Source organism: Anabrus simplex, chromosome 6, assembly GCF_040414725.1.
Source record: "Anabrus simplex isolate iqAnaSimp1 chromosome 6, ASM4041472v1, whole genome shotgun sequence".
Taxonomy (NCBI): domain Eukaryota; kingdom Metazoa; phylum Arthropoda; class Insecta; order Orthoptera; family Tettigoniidae; genus Anabrus; species Anabrus simplex.
The window spans coordinates 180333763-180360186 of NC_090270.1; the positions used below are offsets into that span (position 1 = coordinate 180333763).

General features: G+C 38.5%; 1 protein-coding gene and 1 non-coding gene across 2 annotated transcripts in view; one reads left to right on the forward strand and one right to left on the reverse strand.

Moving 5' to 3' along the window:
* LOC136875925 (protein sneaky) overlaps window positions 1–26424 on the reverse strand; it is a 209621-nt gene that overhangs the window by 170160 nt on the left and 13037 nt on the right. Inside the window, exon 2 of the mRNA XM_068228258.1 lies at window positions 11569–11651. Within this exon, the coding sequence (XP_068084359.1) occupies window positions 11569–11581 (13 nt within the window). The 5' untranslated portion in view covers window positions 11582–11651. The remainder of the gene's footprint in view (window positions 1–11568; window positions 11652–26424) is intronic.
* On the forward strand, window positions 15908–15984 carry TRNAL-CAA (transfer RNA leucine (anticodon CAA)). Its single transcript has one exon. It is a non-coding gene; the product is annotated as a tRNA-Leu (tRNA).

The following is a 26424-nucleotide window of genomic DNA, read 5'->3' on the forward strand; positions in this document are numbered from 1 at the left end:
AGAGGGTCATAGGGAGGTACATTCAGGGAATTGGGGTGGACCAGAAAGCAATGATATTCCCCCTGTAGGTGGGGGCAATAGAATAACACCCACGGAATCCCCTGCCTGTCGTAAGAGGCGACTAATAGGGGCCTCAGGGGCTCTGAACTTTAGAGCGTGGGTTGGCGACCACGGGGCCCTTAGCTGAGTCCTGGCATTGCTTCCACTTACTTGTGCCGGGCTCCTCACTTTCACCTATCCTATCCGACCTCTCTTGGTCAACTCTTGTTCTTTTCCGACCCCGACGCTATTAGGTTTGCAAGGGCTAGGGAGTCTTTCATTTTCACGCCCTTCGTGGCCCTTGTCTTTCTTTGGCTGATACCTTCATTTTTCGAAGTGTCGGATCCCTTCCATTTTTCTCTCTGATTAGTGTTATATAGAGGATGGTTGCCTAGTTGTACTTTCTCTTAAAACAATAATCACCACCACCACCACCGTGGGTTGGCGACCACAGGGAGATCTGGAAAAGCTGATTCGGTATTATTTGATAAGATAATTGGCAATGTGGGAATCGATATGGAAAGGAACGCGATTGTAGCGGGTGATCTCAATTTACCAAATGTCAATTGGGAAGGTAATGCGAATGACAGGACCAACAACTGGCAAATAAGTTAATCTGGGAAGGACAGCTGAATCAGAAATCAATGATGGACCCAACAAGGGAACAACATCCTGGACGTGGTGGTGCAGAGAAACTGAAGTAATAGATGGTATTAGTGAACACAAAGCTGTTTTTGTAGTTAAAAATAAATGTGATAGAAAGGAAGGTCATAAAGGCTATTAGGCAGTGCCATATGGCTGATAAAACAGACACGAGGGAGTTTAAAAAAAGTAATTATGATCAGTGGAAAGCAGTAAATAAAAATGCAAACAGACTGTAGGATGTGTTTAAAGCAATTGTTGAGGAATGTGAAAATAGGTATGTACCTATAAAGGTGGTAAGGAATGGTAAAGACCTGCTATATTATAACAGAGAAATAAAGAGACTAAGAAGGAGGTGCAGGTTGGAAAGAAATAGAGTTAAAAATGGTTGTGGAAGTAAGGAGAAATTGAAGTAACCAGGAAATTTAATCTAGCAAAGAAGTCAGCTAAGGATAACATGATGGCAATCATAATTGGCAGTCATACAAATTTGAGTGAAAAATGAAAGTGTATGTACAGGTACTTTAAGGCAGAAACAGGATCCAAGAAAGACATTTCAGGAATCATTAATGAACAAGGGCAGTGTGTATGTGAGGTTCTATAGAAGGCAGAAGTATTCAGTCAGCAGTTGATTACAAGGATAATATCCAGATTGAGGAGGTAATAATTTCGTATGGCTATTTCTAGCCGGGTGCAGCCCTTGTAAGGCAGACCCTCCAATGAGGGTGGGCGGCATCTGCCATGTGTAGGTAACTGCGTGTTATTGTGGTGGAGGATAGTGTTATGTGTGGTGTGTGAGTTGCAGGGATGTTGGGGACAGCAGAAATACCCAGCCCCCGAGCCATTGGAATTAACCAATTAAGGTTAAAATCCCCGACCCTGCCGGGAATCGAACCCGGGACCCTTTGAACCGAAGGCCAGTACGCTGACCATTCAGCCAACGAGTCGGGCATAGAGGAGGTGACCAATACTAAAGAAGTATTGCAATTTACCTATGACAACAAAGATACTTACAATAAGATACAAAATTTGAAAACTAGAAAAGCAGTTGGAATTGATAAAATATCTGGGGATATACTAAAGATGGGTTGGGATATAATCTGAAATACTTATCTGATAACTGTTTTCATGGAGGTATACCAAATGAATGGAGAGTTGCTATAGTAGCCCATGTGAATAAAGGAAAAGGTGATAACATAAAGCCAAAAAAAATAAGACCAGTCAGTTCAATATGTGTTGCATGTAAGCTTTGGCAGAGCATTCCTGGTTATATCAGACAGGTTTGCAAAATTAATAACTGATTCGATAGAAGGCAGTTTGAATTTGGAAAAGGTTATTCCACTGAAGCTCAACTTGTTGGATTCCAGCAAGATACAGCAGATATCTAAATTCAGGAGGTCAAATGGACTGTATCCCGACCTATCTACGACCTATCTAGAGTAGATCAGAGGTGCTCAGCTGAGCGCCCATTGAGACTGGCCTCACATAAGTGCGGGCAGTTTACGTAGCAAGCATACATATCAGTGAAGCGAGACAGCGAATGGACTTAGCAGGGAAGTGGAACACTAACGTTCAATTATGAAGCTCTCCTCCAATACTCAGCAAAATGCTGATTGGGGTACAGTAGGCCTACAGTAATTTTTTTTAAATGCTATAATCATAAGAAAACTGACCTTTGCAAGATAATCCAGTTTTATTTATACTTTATTCGATATAAACATTCAGTTTTATTTTCTTACATTTATACATTCAAGAAAATTGACAAGTTATCATTTTTTTGTTACAATTTACAAAGATGCAGAGTTCAAGCATACAAGCTACAATTTCTTAGCTGGGAATGACCCTATTTCCATTATTTTTAAAAGGCAAAATTCCTGTTATTCATTCAGCAAAAGGTAATATACTTACATAATTCAACAAGTTTAATGCTTGATTTTGCACAGTGTTGTAGTGCTGTGTGACTTTCCCTGTTCACTGAATTTCTGAAAATATTATTTAAAACTAATCAGAAATCTTATGCCTCTAAATGGCAAGGAAGTTTCATCACGAGTGAGGACACAGATGTTTATTATCCAAGATTAAAGTACAACAGTGTAAATGCATCTACCAAATAGATATCCAGTAAATCCAATAAAGTGGATTGCAAACAATCCACTTCATGGTCCGTATCGATAATTGATCACTAAATCAACCGATACTTTTTATTTTGCCTTTGGCAAATTTAATTTACAAGGAGTACATGTTTCGTTTAGATTGACTAAACATCATCAGCTACACTTTCGGTTTAGGTAGAAATTCATAAAAGTACAGAGACGTTCTTCCTACCTTGGGAGTGGCCCTGCACCCGTAGCCTCAATTTTTTAACCTGGTATAATACCGGTGTATTAGTAAGAATGTGGAACAACGCTCCTATATTCGGGTTCATGTCACAAACCAACTAACCATTCAATGTACAAACAGGTGTTGTGCAAATTTACTAATCTCGGAGTAACATTAAATTCACCGAGCTCGATAGCTGCAGTCACTTAAGTGCGGCCAGTATCCAGTATTCTTGAGATAGTAGGTTCGAACCCCACTGTCGGCAGCCCTGAAAATGGTTTTCCGTGGTTTCCCATTTTCACAGCAGGCAAATGCTGGGGCTGTACCTTAATTAAGGCCATGGCCGCTTCCTTCCCACTCCTAGCCCGTTCCTGTCCCATCGTCGCCATAAGACTTATCTGTGTCAGTGCGACGTAAAGCAACTAGCAACAACAACAACAAAAAACCCATTAAATTCCACCACAAATATAATTAGCCTCAACATTCAAGACAGGGGCCAATGACCTTAGATGTTACGCCCCTTTAAACAACAATCATCATCATCATCATCATCAACATAAAAGACACAACTGGGAAGTTCCACTTCAAACACTGTGCTATAAGAAGACAGTTCACATTTCTATGTTCCATGTTATGGGAACATAAAAAGAACACAGACATTTTCTAGTCATCAATTATAACATGTTTTTAGAAATGTTCACTAGTTGAAAGTTTGAACCAAAATAGACATAGCTAAGTTCTTAACTTCCCCCACGTTTTCGAAGGTTTAACCGTCCGCCTCCATAGTGTAACTGTTAGTGTTATTAGCTGCCATCCTCGGGGGCCCAGGTTCGATTCCCGGTACTGCCAGAAATTTAAGAATGGCAGGAGGGCTGGTATGTAATTGGAATGGTACATGCAGCTCACCTCCATTGGGGGTGTGCCTAAAAAGAGCTGCACCCCCTCGGGATGAGGACACGAGTTTACCTGTCTGCCTCTGTAGCGTAACGGTTAGTGTTATTAGCTGCTGTCCTCAGGGGCCCGGATTCGATTCCCGGTACTGCCAGAAATTTAAGAATGACAGTAAGGCTGGTATGTGGTTGAAATAGTACATGCAGCTTACCTCCAATGGGGATGTGCCTGAAAAGAGCTTTACTTTTTAAAGATTTAAACTAAAAAATTCTTTAATATGTTAGAGATTGTTTTAAGATTCACATGAAATAATATGTCTCTGTACTTTTATGAATTTCTATCAAAACCAAAAGTGTAGCTGATGATGTTTAGTCAGTCTAAATGAAACACGTACTATTTGTAAATTAAATTTGCCAAAGACAAAATAAAAAATTAGGTGGAACAATTTATCTGCTTGATTTATTAATAAAATGTATTGTTGGTGAGTTTATCAGATAATTTAAGCCCAAGCAACCAGAAGCCACAGCTTATCCACCTTAACTCTGTACTATATCAGAAATGTTTCTAAAAACAGAATAATGAAAAATGCAATTCATTATGTTTAGTACAAATATATTTGAGGTTGTAGACCTACTCTTTATTGTCATCATCATCATCATCATCATCATCATCATCATCATTTCCCCTTATCCAGCTCCTGCCGGGTCGGGGTATTTATGGCACTTCTCCATCTTCCTCTTTCCTTCCATATTCCTCTTCCACAATCTTGTCCCAGTCTAAATTTTGTCTTCTTATACCGCTCCTCACTGATTCAATCCACCTTGTTATCAGTCTTCTTCTTGCTCTCTTGCCCTCTTACTTTGCCTCCAGCATCTGTCTTGGAATTCTATTGTCCTCCATTCCCTTTACATGTCCAAACCACCTTAGTTTATTCTTTTCGACTCTCTCATTTAGCTTTCCTATCCCAACTTCCTTCCTAATATCTTCATTTCTCACTCTGTCTTTCCTTGTCTTTCCTATCATACTTCTTAGGAATTTCATCTCACTGGCTTGAATTCTCTCTTGCCTGCTAGTCAAAATCCAAGCTTCAGCTGCATAAGGGTACATAGTACATTTTGTACACTGTCTCTTTACTTTTCCTTGGTACTTCTTTGCTCCAAACAAGTTTTCTTACTCTTTGGTGGAATGCATTACTCTGCTGTACCCTCCTGCTAATCTCTATGTCTTTATTGTATCCGGTCAAAATACGTAAACAACAATGAACATAAATCCCCTAACTCATTTCGTAGAACGTAATTTTAAAATTTTTTTGCTAGATTTTTTTTACGTCGCACCGACACAGATAGGTCTTACGGCAACGATGGGACAGGAAAGGGCTAGGAGTGGGAAGGAAGTGGCCGTGGCCTTAATTGAGGTACAGTCCCAGCATTTGCCTGCTGTGAAAATGGGAAACCAGGGAAAACCATTTTCAGGGCTGCCGACAGTGGGGTTCGAACCTACTATCTCCCGAATACTGGATACTGGCCGCACTTAAACGACTGCAGCTATCGAGCTCGGTAATTTGAAAATAAAGTGGATTTCTGCCCTCTTTCTTTAATTAACTTCTTCCTTCATTTTTAAACTTGGGTATTGCCGCAGAGATTGAGCATGACTGGGAGAACGTCACTCAACCTTCAAGGCCTGTGACGTAACCACTATGTCACTGTGGCTGAATAGCATACACTCATTGCCTGCCTGCCCGCTTACAGAGCTGTGTGTCCCTGTGACAAAATGCCCAGCATGAGCACCTTTGGGGTAGATCATGGGAAACTACTGACAAAAATGAGTGCAATTGGACTAGACGAAAGAGTGATTGAGTGGGTGGTTATATTTCTGCAAAACAGAGCTCATAGAACTAGAGTGTGATCAGTAAGAGGCGAATTCCTCAAGGCGGTATTATCAGGACTTTATGTTTTCTTATATATAAATGATAAGAGAAAAGAACTGGAATCAGAGATAAGGCTTTTTGCAAATGATGTTATACTGTATAGAGTAATAAATAAGTTACAAGATTGTGAGTAACTGCAAAAAGACCTCAACAATGTTGTAAGATGGACAGTAGGCAATGGCATGATGATAAACACGGTTAAAGGTCAGGTTGTAAGTTTCACTAATATGAAAAGTCTTCACCATTTTAATTACTCAGGTGGAAGATCCTAGGTGTTAATATAATGAAAAATCTTCACTGGGGTAATCACATTAATGGGATTGCAAATAAAGGTTACAGATCTCTTCACATGGTTATGAGGATATTTAAGGATTGTAGTAAGGTTGTAAAGGAGGGAGCATATAAGTCTCTGGTAAGACCCCCAAGTAGAGTATGGTTCCAGTTAATGAGACTATTACCAGGATTACTTGATTATTCGAGAACTGGAAAATATCCATAGAAGGGCAGCTCAATTTGTTCTGGGTGATTTCCGACAAAAGAGTAGCGTTATGAAAATGTTGCAAGTTTGGGCTGGGAAGACTTGGAAGAAAGGTGATGAGCTGCTCGGCTAAGTGGTATGTTGATATAGATGTTGATTCCCATAGGAAATCTGAAATATATGCCCTGAATGAATATAATACCAATATAGTTGGTCCATTATTGGATATCATAAATTTTTTCAGCTAACTCATTCCTGGTTGCCAGCGCTTTGCCCCAGTGTGCTAACTTAGCACACTAATGTCTAAACCATTAACTTAGCACACTGGGGCAAACGCTGGCAACCAGGAATGAGTTAGCTGGAAAATGTATAATGTCCAATAACGGACCAACTATACTGGTATTATAAGTGGTATGTTCCGAGGTGTCAGCGGAGAGATGGAATGGAATGACATTAGTAGATGAATAAGTTTCAGCGGTGAATTTAAAGGTTGGAAATATCACAATATGAAGATAAAATTGGAATTCAAGAAGACAAACTGCGGTAATTAATTCTTTATAGGAAGAGCAGTTAGGGATTGGAATAATTTACCAATAAGTAGATTCAAAGGTGGCCATCAGATTAGCAGTCTATACTTTTCGTGTTAAATGTTGCTCCAATTTAATGTTAAAATCCCTGAACCAAGTGACGCTTATTAATGGTAGATAATATTATGAACTTTTGTGAAGGGTCTGGAATAGCAACAGTCATATATAAAGTTATTCACCTAAGATGTTACATGGAAATAACGTCTAAACCATTAAAGATATCGGTATTCTGTTTCCATATTCGTAAATGATACCTAGGGGCTTGTAAAATAATGTGCTACGTATTCTCAAGGGGTGATTAATAACCTAGATATTGATACTAACTCCATATATTTAAATGGAATGACACAATTCATATGGCTGGCCTGAAAGTTCAACAGAACACAAGTTCAAATACCCTATATAAGTATTTTCAAAATCGGACAGTTACTTTTTGAGATATCAATAAGAACAGCATGCACGGTTTTGCATGCTGCAGCAGACAGCGTGTAGTCGGGCAAGGACATATTGACAAGCAAGCAGTTTCCTGGGTGTGATTCCAGCCACAGAATGGATACTAGGCATGTAAGCATATCGTTCACATGTGATGGGTTTGCAAAAGTGTGTATGACAGGCGAACTCATAACAGGACAGGGAGGGTTGATGTTTTTAAAAAGAATAATATGATTACTTTGACTTCAAAGGAACATAACAAAGGTACAATTGTCGCTGTTTTGAAAGTACAGTACATACAACTGTATGAATTAAGAAATAAATATATCACAGGAAACTTGAAGAGCTCCTTCTAGAAAAGCAAATAAATAATATCCAAGGTAGACTTCATTGGACCGGGCGAGTTGGCCATACGGTTAGAGGCGCGCAGCTATGAGCTTCCATCCGGGAGATAGTGGGTTCGAATCCCACTGTCGGCAGCCCTGAAGATTGTTTTCCGTGGTTTCCCATTTTCACACCACAGCCGCTTCCTTCCAACTCCTAGGCCTTTCCTATCCCATCGTCGCCACAAGACCTATCTGTGTCGGTGCGACGTAAAGCCACTAGTAAAAAGAAAGAAAAAACCTTCATTGGAAATGATCTTAAGGCGTGGGCACGGGAACATAACGCCTCGTCAATGTAATTGTTATGATGCTGACATTTTACATTTAGAGACCGTGTTGGCAACGAGTTCAGTACTTTATGCGGCAAAGCCACTCGTGACCAATCGTTAGTTGACTGGAGGCTGAATTATCACAACAATGAAGATATGAGGTAGGTGATGTTTGAAAATGTGCGTCTCAGTGATCTGCATACACAATGTTTCTATTTAATTATGTGTCGAAATGCTGACCATCAACAACCTGAAAGTAATGTTTATGGTGTCCCATGTTCAACACCAGGCAAATGCCGGATTGGTACCTTTGAGATAGGCCACGGTCGACGTCCTTTCCAAATCCTTCCCATTCCCATCTGTGGGGAAAGACGCCAAACTAAGCGCAACCTGTTACACGCCAAACTAAGCGCAACCTGTTACACATGGATTTCAAAACAAAACAAATAAAACTTTAATCTTCCTTGTCCGTTGTGTGTCCGCCAGTCATACAATAACGTTGCACACCCAGGGTATGTTACAGTACCGGTACATCACATTATGTGTACGATAGTTTACAGTACATACCTGGTATCCGATCTGTGGTTGGAATCAATGCCAGGAAACAGCTTGTGTGCCAATATGTCCTTGGCCGACTGCACGCTGTCCGATGTGGCACGCAAAAGCCCAAATGCAGTTTTTATTATTGATATCTCAAAAAGTAACTGTCCAATTTTGAAAATACATATTTGAACTTGTACGCAGTTGAACGTTTAGGCCAGCTGTATGCATTCGTGCCTTTCCATTTAAAATTATGGAGTTAGTAGCAATATCTCAGTTATTAATAAACCTATGAGAATAAGTTAAAGTAGCACATTATTTTACAAGCCCTTGGGTATCATTTATGAAAACAGAATACCGGTATCTTTAATGGTTTAGATGTTATTTCCGTCTAACATCTTAGGTGAATAACCCTGTATAAAGAGGAAAGAGCTATTCTACAGGAGAATATGGATATTACTGAGGTTGTGTTTACATTATAAATTCCTTGTTATGAAAAATAACAAGGATTATCCAAGGAACTTCAATATGTAGTCCGCTTGTTACATAGTGACACTGGTATTCGGTATTGTACATTTATGCAGTACCGTAGTTATTGTCTTATCGTATAGTGAACTAGAAGAGTTTATACACTGATAATTTGTATACAGATAAAATATTAGAAGCAATTAGGAGTTCTTAAGTGGTTTGGCATTTATCGTAAATAAAACATTAGAAATCGTTTTTACGGTTAGAAGTATAAAATCCATAGACGTTACAAAAGAGGAGTTACATGTCACCTCTACAGAGAAACAAGTAATAACAGTGGAACACAAGACTCACAGAGAACATGTAACTGCCCTTCCTGTTACATGGAAATTGTAAGTAATGGAGTAGGATGTGATGGTCCTTGTTCTAACTGGTATCACAATGAGTGTGCTGGTATCACAGTGGGAGAAATGAATGCTCTTGGCTGTGCAAAGAAAAATCTGTCATGGTTTTGCATTACCTGGAAACAGTTATTTACAGAATGGCAGTGTGGATGGGCAGATGAAAGAAGGAAATACTTTGTGGACATTAAGCCTTCTTTAGCGACAGTAAATGAAGATGCCATAAGGAAGCAGGAGAACATAATGGGCAATGAAATGAAGTGGCGTATGGCTTTTAGTGCCGGGAGTGTCCGAGGACATGTTTGACTCACCAGGTGCAGGTCTTTTGATTTGACTCCCATAGGCGACCTGCGCATCATGATGAGCCCCCGTACCAATGAAATTAACCAATGATGGTTAAAATTCCCGACCCTGCCGGGAATCGAACCTGGTACCCCTGTGACCAAAGGCCAGCGCGCTGACCATTTAGCCATGGAGCCAGACACATAATGGGAAAATTATCATCCATAAAAGAGATGACTGCTGTTATTGCATCGGGTACTCAAATTAGACGAAAGACGCATGAAGCAGAAGTTTCAACTTTGAAGGCAGATGACAGAGTTAGAGTTATGAAAAACTCACAAAGAGACGAGAGGACAGAAGTAAGCCTGGAGGAACAAGACTGACAGTCCATCAGCAATAGCAGGGAAGAACAAGGATGCTGTTAAAAAAAAAAAAAAAAACAAGAACATAAGAATAGAGACAGAAAAGGACGCATAATTATCAGGGATGAGCCTTTACCCTTTAAAACTATACAGCTTGAAGACACGAAACAACAGCCAGGTGCTTGCAACGGCACCGAACAGACAGAGTGTGACCCAGGATCATGGACAAAAGTAGAGAGAGGGTCAAAATCTTAAAGAAGCAATGGTATACAAGGGGCACACCCAACTAAAACATGTATATTGAAAGCGGGAGCATGTACTGCATGGTTTTACGTGGGTAAGTTATACATCAATCAACAGGAAAGGACACTGTAGCTTCATTCCTAAGGGAAAACCAATTTGATAACAGTATCTACTGTGAGCAGTTGGAAACTAAAAGGGCATTCATTTTTAAGGCTTTTAAGGTTGGTCTACCTTTCAACCGCTATGAAGAAGTCAACAAACATCAATTCTAGCCGAAGTGCGTCTTAGTGTGACGGTAGAATTTTCATCTATCTAAGCAAGCAGGAGCAGTTTTTGCAACAAGTAATGGAAAACCCAAATGAGTGCAGAATTACAGATAGAGAATAGCAGTTAACTACAATTACATGCTTGACATGGAACATAGAGGGCCTAAGAAATGCAGTAGATAGCTAACTGAGCACATGACTCCCTTCCTCCAAACTACCCACAAGAGCATCTACCCTGTAGCATATACAGAGCACTGATAAGAATAAATAAATAAAAAATAAATTGATAGTAATATGCTCTGGCATTCGGCTGTGCAGGGACCTGCGTTGTCAGGCAGATATTACTGCCGGGTACATGGCGTTCCCATCCAATGGGTTGCAGATACCGTCTGGGCTTTCAAGCATAGTTGCACATGTAAGAGGCCCTTCCCCAAGCACCATGCACATCAAATTTTTATCTGTCTACAATGAACCCTCAAAGAAAAGAAAAGGAAGGGGGGGGAGACCGATGGCCACATAACTTTTTTAGTCACCTTCTATGACAGGCAGGAATCACCTGTGGATGTATTCAGACCCTTCCATCTAAAGGAGGTACAATTCATGGTTCCAAAGCCACAATCAATTTCCGCGCTGTCACCCCGTTCAGACGCCTATTACAAAAGGCAGGGGGTACCATGGTTTTGTTCTTCGTCTGTGCCCCCAAGCACAGGGTTTGTGAGAATATTGAACATCTATGATAGCCTATATATTATGTTGTAAATATGGTAAAATACTTCATCTGTGTATACAAGAATGGATGATTGGCATAGCATGTTACATATGGCAACATTTAAAGTAGAGAATGTGCTTATACTTGATTCCTGATCACACACTACAATGCCTAAACTGATTTTATATTCTAAAACATTGAAGCTTCTTCTGCTTTACTCAACAAAAGTAAAATGCTAGTACTAAAGAATAGCACTGATCCTCAAAGAGAGTTGATCCAGGAATCAATGAAGTCTCAAACACATGGATAGTTTTGAAGTATCATACTCACCAATATTGTACATGCCTAGGTTTTCGTGCAGATCTGCTTAAGGTGTAAAGTCTGGTCATCTATTCTGGAAAGCTCCACAGGAGCTAGAATGAAACAAAAACAAAAGCATATGTTATTAGTGAGGTGTTTTGAGAATATGAGTTAAGCAACTGTATCTACAAAACTAATCGAGCAACTACTCATTTTTTTTAAATTTTTTTTTGCAAGTTGCTTTATGTCGCACCGACACAGATAGTTCATTGATGACGATGGGACAGGAAAGGGCTAGGAGTGGGAGGGAAGTGGCCGTGGCCTTAATTGAGGTACAGCCCCAGCATTTGCTTCGTGTGAAAATGGGAAACCACGGAAAACCATCTTCAGGGCTGCCGACAGTGGGGTTCAAACCCACTATCTCCCGAATACTGGATACTGGCTGCAACTACTCGTGGTCATCAATTCACGGTGAGGATGGAAAAACATAGTAACTCACTCAGCACTGTTACAGAAGTTTGAAACAAAGTTGGCAATCTTCAAAAATGGGGATTTCATCATAATTAACTTTTTTTTACATTAATGGTCAGCACAAGATGAGCATATCTCATTTAACCATTTATTTTCCCATGTTCTCCAGGTTCACACAACATGAAACTAATTTTATATTCAATGTAGAGAATGTGCTATATAATTTACAATTTATTAAAATTTGTATCCACCTTATTCAATACATTAAAATGTTGTTAAGATAAAATATGAGAACTAGTTTCAATGCCTTTCTTTGCGTCATCATCAGCTGATATATATTTTAGGAAATATTGTCAAACACATAAGTTTATCTACATCACACAAAACAAATTTTAAAAAACATATTGATGATCTAAAAACCGTGTTAAAATTATATTGTTTCAAAGTCCATATTATCTAAGACTTGCGAGTATTAAACTTTAAGTTGTTGAGGTCCGATGTAAGTTGGTTTGCTTTCTCATAAATTAACGTGGGTTTAACAAGAACAACCACTGGAAACACAATCTTAAAGAAACATTAGCTCAGTTTAACACTTCTATAACTGTGATATAGAACCATAATAAAATAATTCAATAAAATATTCAAGCCAGTTATAATAGAGCAATCGTAGTGAGGTGGAAACGAGCAGTCAGTGCTTTAAGATGTTAACAATTATCTCATTCCCAGTTCAATGCGGATCTGAAATAATAGGAATCTAGTAAACTATTGCTTAACTGAAAAGGCAGGAATATGAAATTTACATCTTATAACGCAAACATTTATGTGACTCACCTCAAAAGATCGTTGTCCTTGCAAAGCACCGAGTAGCTTAGCGAGCCGTGTTGTATTAGCAATCAAGTGTCCAAGGTTGGTTTGGGTCGAAGAGGGGAACTAGGGGAAAGAGGGAGGAGCAACTGAGGGGCGGCAACCTGTTGGAGCTCCAGAGGGCGTGATCGTAAAAGGCAAGAAGTAAAGCTATTGCGCATAATATGAAACACCGTCTTATTGTCCGGGATATGTTCATTTTAAAAAACTCAATAAGGAAATCAAAAAGAATATTTGATTTTCGGAAATTTCATTTAAATTAAGGTTTGGATTAAAATACTGATCCAGGTGTATATAACAGCCCTCCGTAACATCCAGCAAACCTCCTTTACCTAAGTTCTCCAAAATCTCAATGTCCTGTTCAACAGATGTGAATTTATGTTTTAGATCATGTACATGCTGGCCTACCGCAGAAAATCTGTTATATTTTATTGCATTGGTATGTTCCATGTATTTAATTTTAAAACTTTGTCCTGTTTGACCTAGATATGTACACCCACAGTCGTTACATTTAAATCTATATACTCCCGATTTGGTATATGGGTTCGATCTATTGACTGAAGTTGAATTGTGCAATACAACTGTATTATTATTATCAGTACAAAATGAAACTTTCACATTATGTTTCTTGAAAACATTAGTAAACCTATATATATCTTTATTATAAGTAAAAGTTGCGAATGCCTTATGATTGGGTTTGTCCTTGACCAAAGTGGTTTGTAAGCAGTATCTGAACCTGTTAATAATACGTTCAATATAGCAGTCACTAAAACCATTAACCTTAGCTATTGAATGTATTATATTGAGTTCTTTATTCAAATTGGCTTTTGTCATAGGGATCTTAAAAGCCCGTTCTACTAAACTATTGTATGTAGAGCTTTTTTGACTCTGTGGGTGTTCTGAGTCCTGTCTAATAGTGACTGCCGTTTGTGTAGGCTTTCTAAAAATACTATATGCAAAAGAAGAACCTGATCTGTTAATTTTTAGGTCAAGAAAATTAATTGATTTATTACTTTCTGACTCCACGTAAACTTAATCTGTGGGTCAATGTTATTAAGTACCTCTAGAGTAGCCTTTGCGTCTCTAACACGTTCGTCCAAAATTATTATTGTATCGTCCACAAATCTAGACCAAAACAGAATACTGTATTGTCAAAAACTTTGTCGTTCTCCATCATGTATATTTCCAAAGAATCCAGATAAATCTCCGCCAAGATTCCCGAGGCCGGAGATCCCATTGCCAATCCATCCTGTTTATAAATGACCTTGTCAAAGACGAAGTAGTTATTGTTTACAAGTAACTTAACCAATTTCATGAAATCTTGTATTTCAAGTTCACTTAGCTGACTGTAGGATCTTAGATTCTTAAAAACAATAGGAAGCAACTTATTAGTACTAATACTCGGAAACATGTTGACAATATCAAATGAATGTAAGGTATGATGATCTTGTAATTTGAAATTGCTTAATTTATTAATCAGTTCTATAGAGTTCTTAATGGATTTGTTTGACATAAATTTATAGTGTTGTTTTAGGAATTTCTGGATGAACTTAGCTAATTTATATAGAGGACAAGGTCTGTAGTTTATTATGGGTCGAATGGGAACCCCGGTCTTGTGAATCTTGGGGAGTGCTCTTGCTGTTGGAAGGCCCGGGTTCATATTTACTAGTTTTTGCTTCTCCTGTTCGGTAAAGAGGAATGAAGTATTCTTTAATGTTTGCTTTAATTGGCGTTGTAAAGCTCGCGCTGGGTCTTTTTTGATCAATAAAAAGTTTTCATTATCGAAAAATTGTTTAGTCTTATGAATATAATCATTTTTATGCATAATAATCGTCACATTCCCCTTATCTGCTTAGGTGATAATGAGCTCCTGATCTTTAACCTTCTTTTTAAGTTCTATAATACACTTTTTATAAATACTGGTGTCCTTAGAACTGTAAGCGGCATTATCTTTATTACTAGTAACTAGACTATTGTGCAACTTTCTTTTTAAATCTAATCTAACCTCCTCCTGTACCTCATGCGGAAGTTTACCAATCGCAACCTCCGATTCCACCACAAGTTTTGTGGTCTTTTTAGCTAGGTTGAAATTAGGCCAGTTATGTTTTGGGCCTTTAGAAAGAATTTGGATTTCTCTCTCATGGTCTTGGAAAGGTTAATAACCGGTGTATGAAAACTTCTGATTAAATCTTTATTAGGATACTGTTTAGCTTCTATGACTGGTTTCTTTGAAAACGATTCTTTCTTTAGCCTTTCTAGTTTTTTTTCCAATACTTTCTATTTAGCAGGAAGAAGGTAATCTAATTTATTCTGAACCGAAACTTGAAAAATGTTCCATTGCACTTTAGTAAGCAAGGCAGCGGCCTTGAGGTGAGTCTCATATAACTGCTGATTCAAAAAAGTTTTTTTCTTATAAAGAAATTTTAACTCATTTTTAAGATAAAATCTTTTACATTTCTGTTGTACGTTATGTTTATGCAAAAGCACTTGGTTCATTCTAAATACCCTCTTTAAAAAATTCGGGCTCAAATTAAAATCCATACATTTTTTGATAAACTTTATACCCTTGCCTATCTTTCCTACCTTGATTCTTAAGCCCAAATACCGATGGGCCACTATCTTTGCCTCGTGGGCTTCTTCAGTTAAGTTAATAAATTTCATTATTCATCCGTATTGAACCAAGATTAGAATTTATTAAAATTTGTATCCACCTAATTCAATACATTAAAATGTTAATGAATAATGAATTTTCACGACCGCATTGAAATTGAAACAGACTTTCAACGTATTAGGTCGTGTTACGTACATGTAGTACGTGTTGAAGAGATGTTAAGTACAGAACAAAAATGGCGTACTACATGTACGTAACACGACCTAATACGTTGAAAGTCTGTTTCGATTTCAATGTGGTCGTGAAAATTCATTATTCATTGACATGCCCCACAACGGGCGACTTAAACACACTCTACAGTGTGCTAGCAGCAGTGCCAGACCTGTAGCTCAGATCCTTTCAAACAGAACAAAGATGGCCTAGGCCACCATAGCTCAACTGGTAGAGCAACCGACGCAAAATCGGGAGGTTGTGGGTTCGGATCCCACTGGTGTCCGGCTGGCCATTTTTGTTCTGTACTTAACATCTCTTCAACACGTACTACATGTACGTAACACGACCTAATACGTTGAAAGTCTGTTTCGATTTCAATGCGGTCGTGAAAATTCATTATTCATTGACATGCCCTATAACGGGCGACTTAAACGCACTCTATAGTGTGCTAGCAGCAGTGCCAGACCTGTAGCTCAGATCCTTTCAAACAGAACAAAGATGGCCTAGGCCACCATAGCTCAACTGGTAGAGCAACCGACGCGAAATCGGGAGGTTGTGGGTTCGGATCCCACTGGTGTCCGGCTGGCCATTTTTGTTCTGTACTTAACATCGCTTCAACACGTACTACACGTACGTAACACGATCTAATACGTTGAAAGTCTGTTTCGACATTAAAATGTTGTTAAGATAAAATTACAACATATATTTTATCAGAACTAGTTTCAACGGATACACGGAACATACCAATGCAATAAAATATAACAGATTTTCCGCGGTAGGCCAGCATGTACACGATCTAAAACATAAATTCACATCTATTGAACAGGACAGCTCAGATCCTTTTGGAGAAATTAGGTAAAGGAGGTTTGCTGGATGTTACGGAGGGCTGTTATATACACCTGGATCAGTATTTTAATCCAAACCTTAATTTAAATAAAATTTCCGAAATATCAAATATTCTTTTTGATTTCCTTATGGAGTTTTTTAAAATGAACATATCCCGGACAATAAGACGGTGTTTCATATTATGCGCAATAGCTTTACTTCTTGCCTTTTACGATCACGCCCTCCGGAACTCCAACAGGTTGCTGCCCCTCAGTTGCTCCTCCCTCTTTCCCCTAGTTCCCCTCTTCGGCCCAAACTAACCTTGGAAACTTGATTGCTAACACAACACGGCTCACTAAGCTACTCGGTGCTTCACAAGGACAACGATCTTTTGAGGTGAGTCACATAAATGTTTGCGTTATAAGATGTAAATTTCATATTCCTGCCTTTTCAGTTAAGCAATAGTTTACTAGATTCCTATTATTTCAGGTCCGCATTGAACTGGGAATGAGATAATTGTTAACATCTTAAAGCACTGACTGCTCGTTTCCACCTCACAACGATTGCTCTATTATAACTGGCTTGAATATTTTATTGAATTATTTTAATACGGTTCTATATCACAGTTATAGAAGTGTTAAACTGAGCTAATGTTTCTTTAAGAAGATTGTGTTTTCAGTGGTTGTTCTTGTTAAATCCACGTTAATTTATGAGAAAGCAAACCAACTTACATCGGACCTCAACAACTTAAAGTTTAATACTCGCAAGTCTTAGATAATATGGACTTTGAAACAATATAATTTTAACACAGTTTTTAGATCATCAATATGTTTTTTAAAATTTGTTTTGTGTGACGTAGATAAACTTATGTGTTTGACAATATTTCCTAAAATGTATATCAGCTGATGATGACGCAAAGAAAGGCGTTGAAACTAGTTCTGATAAAATATATGTTGTAATTTTATCTTAACAACATTTTAAAGTATTGAATAAGGTGGATATAAATTTTAATAAATTGTAATCTTGGTTCAATATGGACGAATAATGAAATTTATTAACTTAACTATATAATTTAGCACATCAATCAGAGTTTCAACACAAACTTTGTAAGAGTGCAGAGCAAGTAAAGTTATACTCAAACAACAATAGAAATTACAACAATATCTAAGTTACAAGGCTGCAGGCTTTCTAAAGTGGTGCCATTTAAGCAGTCCATTCATTTTAGGCTTGTGGTTGAAATTGCTGGAACTGAATCACACAAATGAAAGTTTGCATCATAGTACATTAGTTAGTTCATTCCTCTCATTCCCACTGGAACATAGGGCATCCGTGAAATGTCTCTATTTTGATCGCTGGTCTTCGTACGACGACCTCTCCTCCGTGCCCCTTGCGGATTCCATGTGAATGCTGTGTGTTCTATGGATCCTGCTAGCTTTCTCAAAGTATGACCTATCCATTTCCATTTCCTCCTCCTGATTTCCACTGCGACTGGAACTTTATTTGCTGTTCTTCATAGCTCGTCATGCCTTTGCTGGCAGGACCTAGTGTTTACAGTGCACTATGTCTTCTGGCATAGGCTAGAGCAATTTTGTTACTTTCATAGATCTGTCTCTGTCTTATCCTTGGCTTTGACAATATGAACGTGACTGAGGTATGGGCGATGCTAGTAATTTCAATCCTTATGCAGCCAGTCCCTGCTATAAATGGTGTGAAGATGTTGTTCATAGGGTCAGTTGGTGTATGAATTTTAGTGGGCTTGGTGGACTGATACGTAATAGCAACTCTGGCTCGGTGAGGAAAGCAACTGGAAACTACCTCACTCCTCATTTCCCTAGTATGCCTCTTCAGTGATGCCTAGGCCATCTATGACAGCTGATGGCAGAGTTGTCGAGGATCCCACCAGCGGCATCGCTGACGGACTGAACATACATACATAGCTCATCATTGGATATAATTTCAGGCCATCTTACATTTATGATGCGTCATAAGCAACGTTTTATAAATGTCTGCAAGAGATTAGTGATAGTTTGTGTAACCTTCCAAGTTTCACAAGCATATAGATGGACTGATTTAACACTTGTATTGAAGATTTTTATTTTCGTCTTCCTTGAAATGTTCTTATTCTTCCACACTGCTTACAGCTGCATGAAGGCTCCATATGCTTTCCTTATTCTGGCTATCACATCCTCTTCTGCACCTCCTTCTCTTGTCACTACACTTCCCAAGTAGGTAAATATTTTAATCTCTTCAATCTTTTCCCCTGCACCCCTGCACACAAACATTCTTTCATCAATTTTAGCATTTACTCTCATTTCCTTGGTCTTAACAACATTTATATTGAGTCCTGCAGCCTCTGCTTCCTTCTAACTTGTGTTTCATATCACTAATTCTTGAAGAGAAAAGACAAAAATCATCTGCAAATTCTAAATCTTCCAGTCTTTCCCCCATTCCCCATTGTATTCCTCTTCTCCTTCTACACAACATTTTTCTCATGACATTATCGAGCACCACTAAAAAGACTGTTGGTGAAAGAATGCATCCCCGATGAACTCCACTTGTGACATTCACATAACCTGTGAGCTTTCCCTCATGTACTACTTTGTATCTGTACCCTTCATACATTTCTTTTATGAGATTCAAAATCTCATGCGGTACTCCATATTTCACCAAGGTATTCCATTTACTGAATCAAATGCTCTTTCGAAATCTATGAATTCAAGTACAATGTAGCCTGCCATTCATTACTCTGCTCTAGAATTATTCTTAGCATATTTATTAGATCTACGGAAACCAACTTGTTCTTTTCAAAGACGCTGCTGAATTAAGTCCTTTACTCTGTTTAGAATTATTCTAGAGAGAATTTTACTTGGTATGGTCGGTAGTGTTATTCCCCTCCAATTCTTATAAAACTGTGGTGTTCACCTTTTTTGGAAAGTTTCACAATCAAACCCTCTTTCCAATCAGATGGAATTCTCTCTTCTTTCCATATTTCCTAAAATGTCTTTTCAAAGACGCTGCTCAATTAAGTCCTTTACTCTGTTTAGAATTATTCTAGGGAGAATTTTACTTGGTATGATCGGTAGTGTTATTCCCCTCCAATTCTTACACACTGTGGTGTTCACCTTTTTTGGAAAGTTTCACAATCAAACCTCTTTCCAATCAGATGGAATTCTCTCTTCTTTCCATATTTTCCCCAATAATGGTAGGAGCAAATTAATGCTGGCTTCTTCATCCACTTTAGTATTTCTGGATCAATATTATCTATACCTGCTGGTTTACCATTCTTTAATTGTTTCAATGCTGATCTAACCTCATGCCTTGTTGGGGGATCTAGCTTTATTCTTGAGTATTCACTATCTGAGCCTTCATTTACTTCTTGCATTTCCTGCTCATTTCCATCATCTTTGTTTAAAATTTCTGAAAAATACTCATGCAATCTTCTCAATTGTTCTTCTTGTGATAACAACATATTTCCTTGCTTATCTCTCACTGATTTACTCTTCCTATAACCTCCTCTTGACAATTTCCTTGTAATATTATAGAGTTGTTTCATATCACCCTTCTTCTCAGCAATTTGTGGCTGCTGGTCAATCCATCTTCTTTTATAGCTTCTCACACTCCTTTTAACCATTTTGCAAATTTACGAATATTTCCTTTGGGCTTCTGATTTCTGCTGTCTTGTTCTGATTTGACTTACTAGAGCTTTAGCCTCTTTTCATTATTCAATTAAGTTCCATGTGTCCTCAGACATCCAGTCTTTCTGTTGATAGCTCCTATAACTAATTACTTTTTCACACATTTGTATATAAGTGTTCTTAACTTTTTCCCAACTTCTTTCCACACTCAACTCTTCCTCTTATTTGGTATTTGAAAGGACCTCAAACAGATTTTTCAAATCCAGATTAAATTCTTCCTCCTCTTTTCATTGTTTAACCTTTGTATTCTGAACCTCTTTTTTCTAGTTGCAAACTCCTTCGATGCAGCCTTTATTTTCAACTTATACTCAGCTACTACTAGATGATGATCACTACCAACATCAGCTCCTCTTCTGTTCCTCACATCTGTCAATGATTTTCTGAATTTATTACTAATAGCTACAGGGTAAATCTGATATTCTATTTTGTGATCTGGTGATACCCAGATAACCTTATGACACCTTTTGTGAGGAATGATTGTTCCTCCAGTCACCATTTCCTGGCTGGCACACAAATTTACAAATCTCTCTCCATTATCATTCATTTCATCTAAGCCATGTTTCCCTATCACATTAATTGATCCAATTTTTGCATTCATATCACCCATAATAATAACAATATCTTTTTTTTTCTCTGAGGTAAAAAATATATTTATTTCAATGAAATTGTAATATGTACTATTTTAAAGCAGAAGAATTCTATCATATAAGCTGTTAATTTCATTAAAATATTAACTTATTTATTTTATATACATATTGTTATATCTTGAATATTACCTTGAAGTCTAGCTGTTATAATTCTGTCTGAGATAGGACTCCATGACTCCATCCAATTAAACTGTTCTTGGGTGTCCTACTTATCAACATACCCACTCCATTTCTCCATTCAGCATCCTCCTCAGACCAGAATAAATAAATGTGTTCCCATTTTTCACCATAATCTCTCCAAAATTGCACCACCTCACTTCACTTAAGCCAAGAATTTCCAAGCCATAATTTTGCATTTCTTTCTCAACCTGCTTTAGTTTACCTTCCTCTGTCAAACTTCTAACATTCCAACAACCAATTCTCATTTTCCATTTTGGGCCAAAGTTCATCATCGAGGTATCCATCTGGTTTTGTTTCACTTCAGTTTCTTTAATAAGTGGATGTAAGATGTGCTATTTATTAGCCCACAGCACCCGAGCTTGGTGGTAGGGCTGCCATCTGAGCCTTCAAGCCTGCCGTTTTCTGTAGGGGTTGTCTTCCTTAGCCTTTGAAGATTCCTCTTCACCACAAGGCAGTGGTTTCCCCCTATTTCTTTAACCCCACAGGAAGATTGTTGCGCCGTCTACCAAATTTGCCGTCCCAAAAGGTCTACTTCTCCGCCGGATCTGCCACTGAGGACTTCACCAGGGACCCGTTAGCCGTCACTTTTCAGTGTTCCTGAAGGGCCTTCACAGCTACCGTACCAGTCCTGGGGCACGTACAATCCCCACAGTACATCACCCCTACAGGCAATGCCCTACTTTATGTCGTTGCCCACCTCCCACGATGTGGACGAGGGATTGAACTTATGGGATGCAACACAGTACATAACTTATGGTATTTTATTGTTAATCATATGAATACAGTGAAACCATATAAATATTCCATTAGGGGCATCTCGGTATAATTGACAGAAGTACATAAGAAGTGGTAGAGTTGCTTTCCAGTTAAAATCAAATTAACAAATTTTCCCTTAATTATGAAGTCCAAGATGTGTTACCGATGCCGTGACAGAAACCACAATAACACACTTGTTCAATGACAGATGGTGAAACTTTAATCAACGTTTTAGAACGAAACCTTGATGTGATTTTTAACTCGATGATGAGTAGCAATCAAGACTGTGAATTTTAATCCACATGTTGTATAACAGAACTTTATTTTAACACGCGAGAGGTCGCACCTGCGACAATTTGTCGCACTTTTAAATATTTTGTTAATAATTTCGTTGCTAGGCGCTGTAGGGCTTACGGCGCTCGTTTCATCCCTCCACGCACTCTCTCCCACCTGACATTGATTATCGTCAGAATATTGCTTCCTGTGTTCCGGAGTAGTTTAAGTTTTCTTTCACTCTCGCATCTCCCGCAGCAAATTGCCTTCAAGTGACCCCTCGCGTAGTGTATTCTTACATGACTGCATTTCCAAGAAAGTTTCTTAAGTAAAGTTCATGAGGTTTATGTTGGCTTTCAGTGAAGTGTTGGGCTGTAGTTTTATCTTGAATTGCGGCTAAATCATTCATTGAAATGTACAAATGCAAACGTTAAGGCAATTTGCTCACGCGCGGCCTCTCACGTTCTTTAAAAGCTCACATAATATTACCAAATTTGGCAAAAACATTTCATTAATTTTTTACATTGAGAAAATATTGTTACTGGGTAATTATGTTAGTACTAGTTGAAAGGCAGTCAAACAGGGCACATAATTATATTTTTATCAGAGCATTCACTGCAAAAGGAAAAAAGCAGCTCATTAGAATATTAAGCGTGAGCAATTTGCCTTCACGCGAATTCTTGCGTTCTAAAACGGGTGTGAACTCTCGCGTGTGAATACTCCTTCATTGTATATTTTCATGTTTTGCCGATTTTTAGTTTTCTTTGCTAAAGATGACCTTATTGGAGGTTGAAACTAGTCCCGGAATGTTTTAGCCTTTACATTACTAATAGGTGGAACCTTTTTAGCTTAATTGTAATTGTCTTTCCATACGGATCATCATGAAAATCATTGCTCACGAAATTAAGCCAAAATTATCTCCTCTCACCAATTCGATTCATTATCTTCTTACGTGGTTTGGTCTACCCATCTCACCTTCAGCAATTCTCCTGTAACACCACATTTCAAAAGCTTCTATTCACTTTCTTTCTGAGCTAGGTATCGTCCATGCATCACTTCCATACAATGCCACGCTCCAGATGAAAGTCTTCAAAAACATCTTTCTAATTTGCATATCAATGTTCAAAGTGAGAATTTCTTTTTTTTTTTCAGAAAGGCTTTCCTTGCCTATGCTAGTCTGCATTTTATGTCCTCTTTACTTCTGCCATTGTTAGTTATTATACTACCTAAATAACAATATTCAACTACTTCCTTTAAGACTTCATTTTCTAAATACTTCCTGCATCACCTCACTTTGCTCGACTGCAATCCATTACTTTTGTTTTTGACTTATTTATTTTCATCATGTACTCCTTCCCCAAGACTCTGTCCATACCATTCAGCAACTTCTCTAAATCTTCTGCAGGCTCAGATAAAATAACAATATCATCAGCAAATCTCAAGGTTTTAATTTCTTCTCCTTGAATTGTGATTCCCTTTCCAATTTCCTCTTTGATTTACTTCACTTCCTGTTCTACATAAATGCTGAAAAGGAGGGAGGACAAACTACATCCTAGCCTCTCTCCTTTCTGGATTGCTGCTTCTTTTTAAAAGCCCTCGATTCTTATCACTGCGGACTGATTTTCATATAGATTGTAGGTAATTCTTGTTTCTCTGTATCTGATCCCATCACCTTCAGAATTTTAAATAGCTTGGTCGAAACAACATAATCAAATGTCTTTTTTAGATTTATGAATGCCAAGTACGTGGGCTTGTCCTTCTTAATTTGATCCCATAAGATCAGGCATAAAGTCTTGATTGCTTCACGTGTTCCTACATTTCTTCTGAAGCCAAATCAATCTTCTCCCAACTTAGTTTCAATTTGCCTTGCCATTCTTCTGTAAATAATATGCGTTAAAATCTTGCAGGGTGAGATTCTACTAAACTAATGGTGCCTTAGTTTTCACACTTGTCAGCACCATCTTTCTTGGGAATAGGTATAGCAACATTCTGTCTAAAATCAGATGGCACTTCTCCTGTATCATATATCTTACACACTAAAGGAATAACCTCACCAAGCTGATCTCTCTTAAGGCAGTCAGTAGTTCTGAGGGTATGTCATCAAGTCCACGTGTCTTGTTCCAAGTTAGGTCTGTCAAAGCTCTGTCAAATCTGACCTCAAAACTGGGTCTCCCATTTCATCAGCAATTAACAGCCTCTTCTTGTTCCAGAACCATACTATCTACTCCTTTACCTTTATACAACTGTTGGATATGCTCCTGCCATCTTTCTGCTTTGGCTTCTTCTGCAGAAGTGGTTTTCCAAATGAGCTCTTAATATCCATACACTTAGCTTTCCTTGATTTTGCTGTATGCAGCATTTATTTTTCCCAGGAACGTACAACTTTGAACATCCTAGCACTTCTCCTTCACCCATTCTTCCTCAGCTGTCCTGTGCTTTCTATTTACTTCATTCTTTAATCACCTGTAATCTTTTCTGCCCTCCCCACTTTTTGCATTCTTGTACTTTCGTTGTTCATCAATCAAGTCTTCTTCTTCTTTTCTTCATGGGGCCTGAGAAGGTGCAAGCATTAGGGCCTAGAGAAACAGGAACATGCCCAGAGAGGAAGCTAGGTAGACCGAGGTTAGGTAGCCTTCCTGCCATTCGCCGTCACATACGTAGAAGACACAGGTTCTAGTCTATTAAACTTATTGGAGCTCATTAGCAGTTCATAAAGTTCCTTATCAATTAAGGAAACTACGCTCCCCGAATCAACTAGGGCAGACATGGGTACCTTGTTTAGTTTAACATTCAAATAGGGCAGTTAAGGTCGATGAATGGCCTTTACTCGAGTCCAATCTCGCAAATTACTAGGAGACCCAAACAAACTTAAAAGATCAGAACAACCTTCAGTTTCAGGAATGAACATCGGCGGATGACCGTCGAGTGCCTCAGGCACTCCTTCTGCCACTCTGTTACATGATAGCTTTCCTAGTCAAATCCTGTTGCCGCGATCACCGCTAGATGATTGGGTACGATTTCGTTGAAGTAGAGGATAATTAGGACGTACATGTGTGTTAGACCCACACTCGTAACACTTACGTTCTACAGCCTGAGAACTGGAGTTACTACTGCTAGGTTTAGAAAACTGCCACTGAGGACAAGCATTTCGTAGATGATCAGCCGATTTAAACAGAAAACGTCGTGTTTTGTGTACAGAAGGCAAAACAGGGACAGGAGCGCTACTAGATGACGGTCTATCGATATTACAGAGTGAGTCCGCATATTTCACTCCTTCTGCTGCAACACAAGCAGAAAGTTAGGCCTTGATGAAAATGACAAGTAAGACCTAATACTCGGGCGTCAGACCTTCAAATATAGAACTCACAATCTCACCTTCCGAATATTTAAAGCGGAAAACTCTCGAAAACATTTTAATGTCTCTAACATACTCTGAGAGTGATTCAGTACTTCGTTGTACTCGAAAGAAATGTCGCTGCACTAGAGATGATAGTGCTTTGGTAGGAATACATTCACGTAATAGTTTTGCATGGAAATCCCCAAGAGAATCACGTTCAGACACAGCCACAGCTATGCGAATGGCTAAGTTTCCCGAAGCATGCGGATAAATGATTTGAAAAATCAGATCACCTTTCACACCATATACAGCACTGTGCTCAAGAAATTCAATTAGAGTGCACAGGAACTCAATAAAAATAACTTGCTCGATAGAGTCAATAGAATAAGACTTCATCCCTTTAATAAGTAATTGCAGCAGATGTGGTAGCTTTGTGAAATTAACGACTGAAAAAATATTCTCTGTCACACATGAATCATCGCCGGATGAAATGGGGTGACCAGGTGGTGGTTGCGAAATCCCCTCCTCAGTAAGTTCAGCAATTTCTGCAGGCTTATTTTCAACGGAGACAGAAAACAAACTATCTCCCATCCTCAAAAGAGACTCAATTTTATTAGACCACAGAACTGATAAGAACTCAGAACTCAGTTCATATCCCAGCTCCTTGGTTCATAGCAATTCGAGACCGAAACATTTGCGTATCTTATCTTCATTAACAGGTCCAATTGACCCTTGTGCATCTTTACTAGGATCAGTCATATTTGCTCCTTTAAATACGAAAGAATAATAGACAAGATTGAATTTACTGATGGAAACCACGATCTGCTACCACCTGAGAAGGTGCTAGCATTTAGGGCCTAGGGAAACAGGAACATGCCCAGAGAGGAAGCTAGGTGGACCGAGGTTAGGGAGCCTTCCATTCGTAAATTCATCTGTCTTTTATTCAATGGTAACAACATATCTACAATACCATAACTGAAGAACCTTTTCAAAGTAATCCATCGTACATACAAC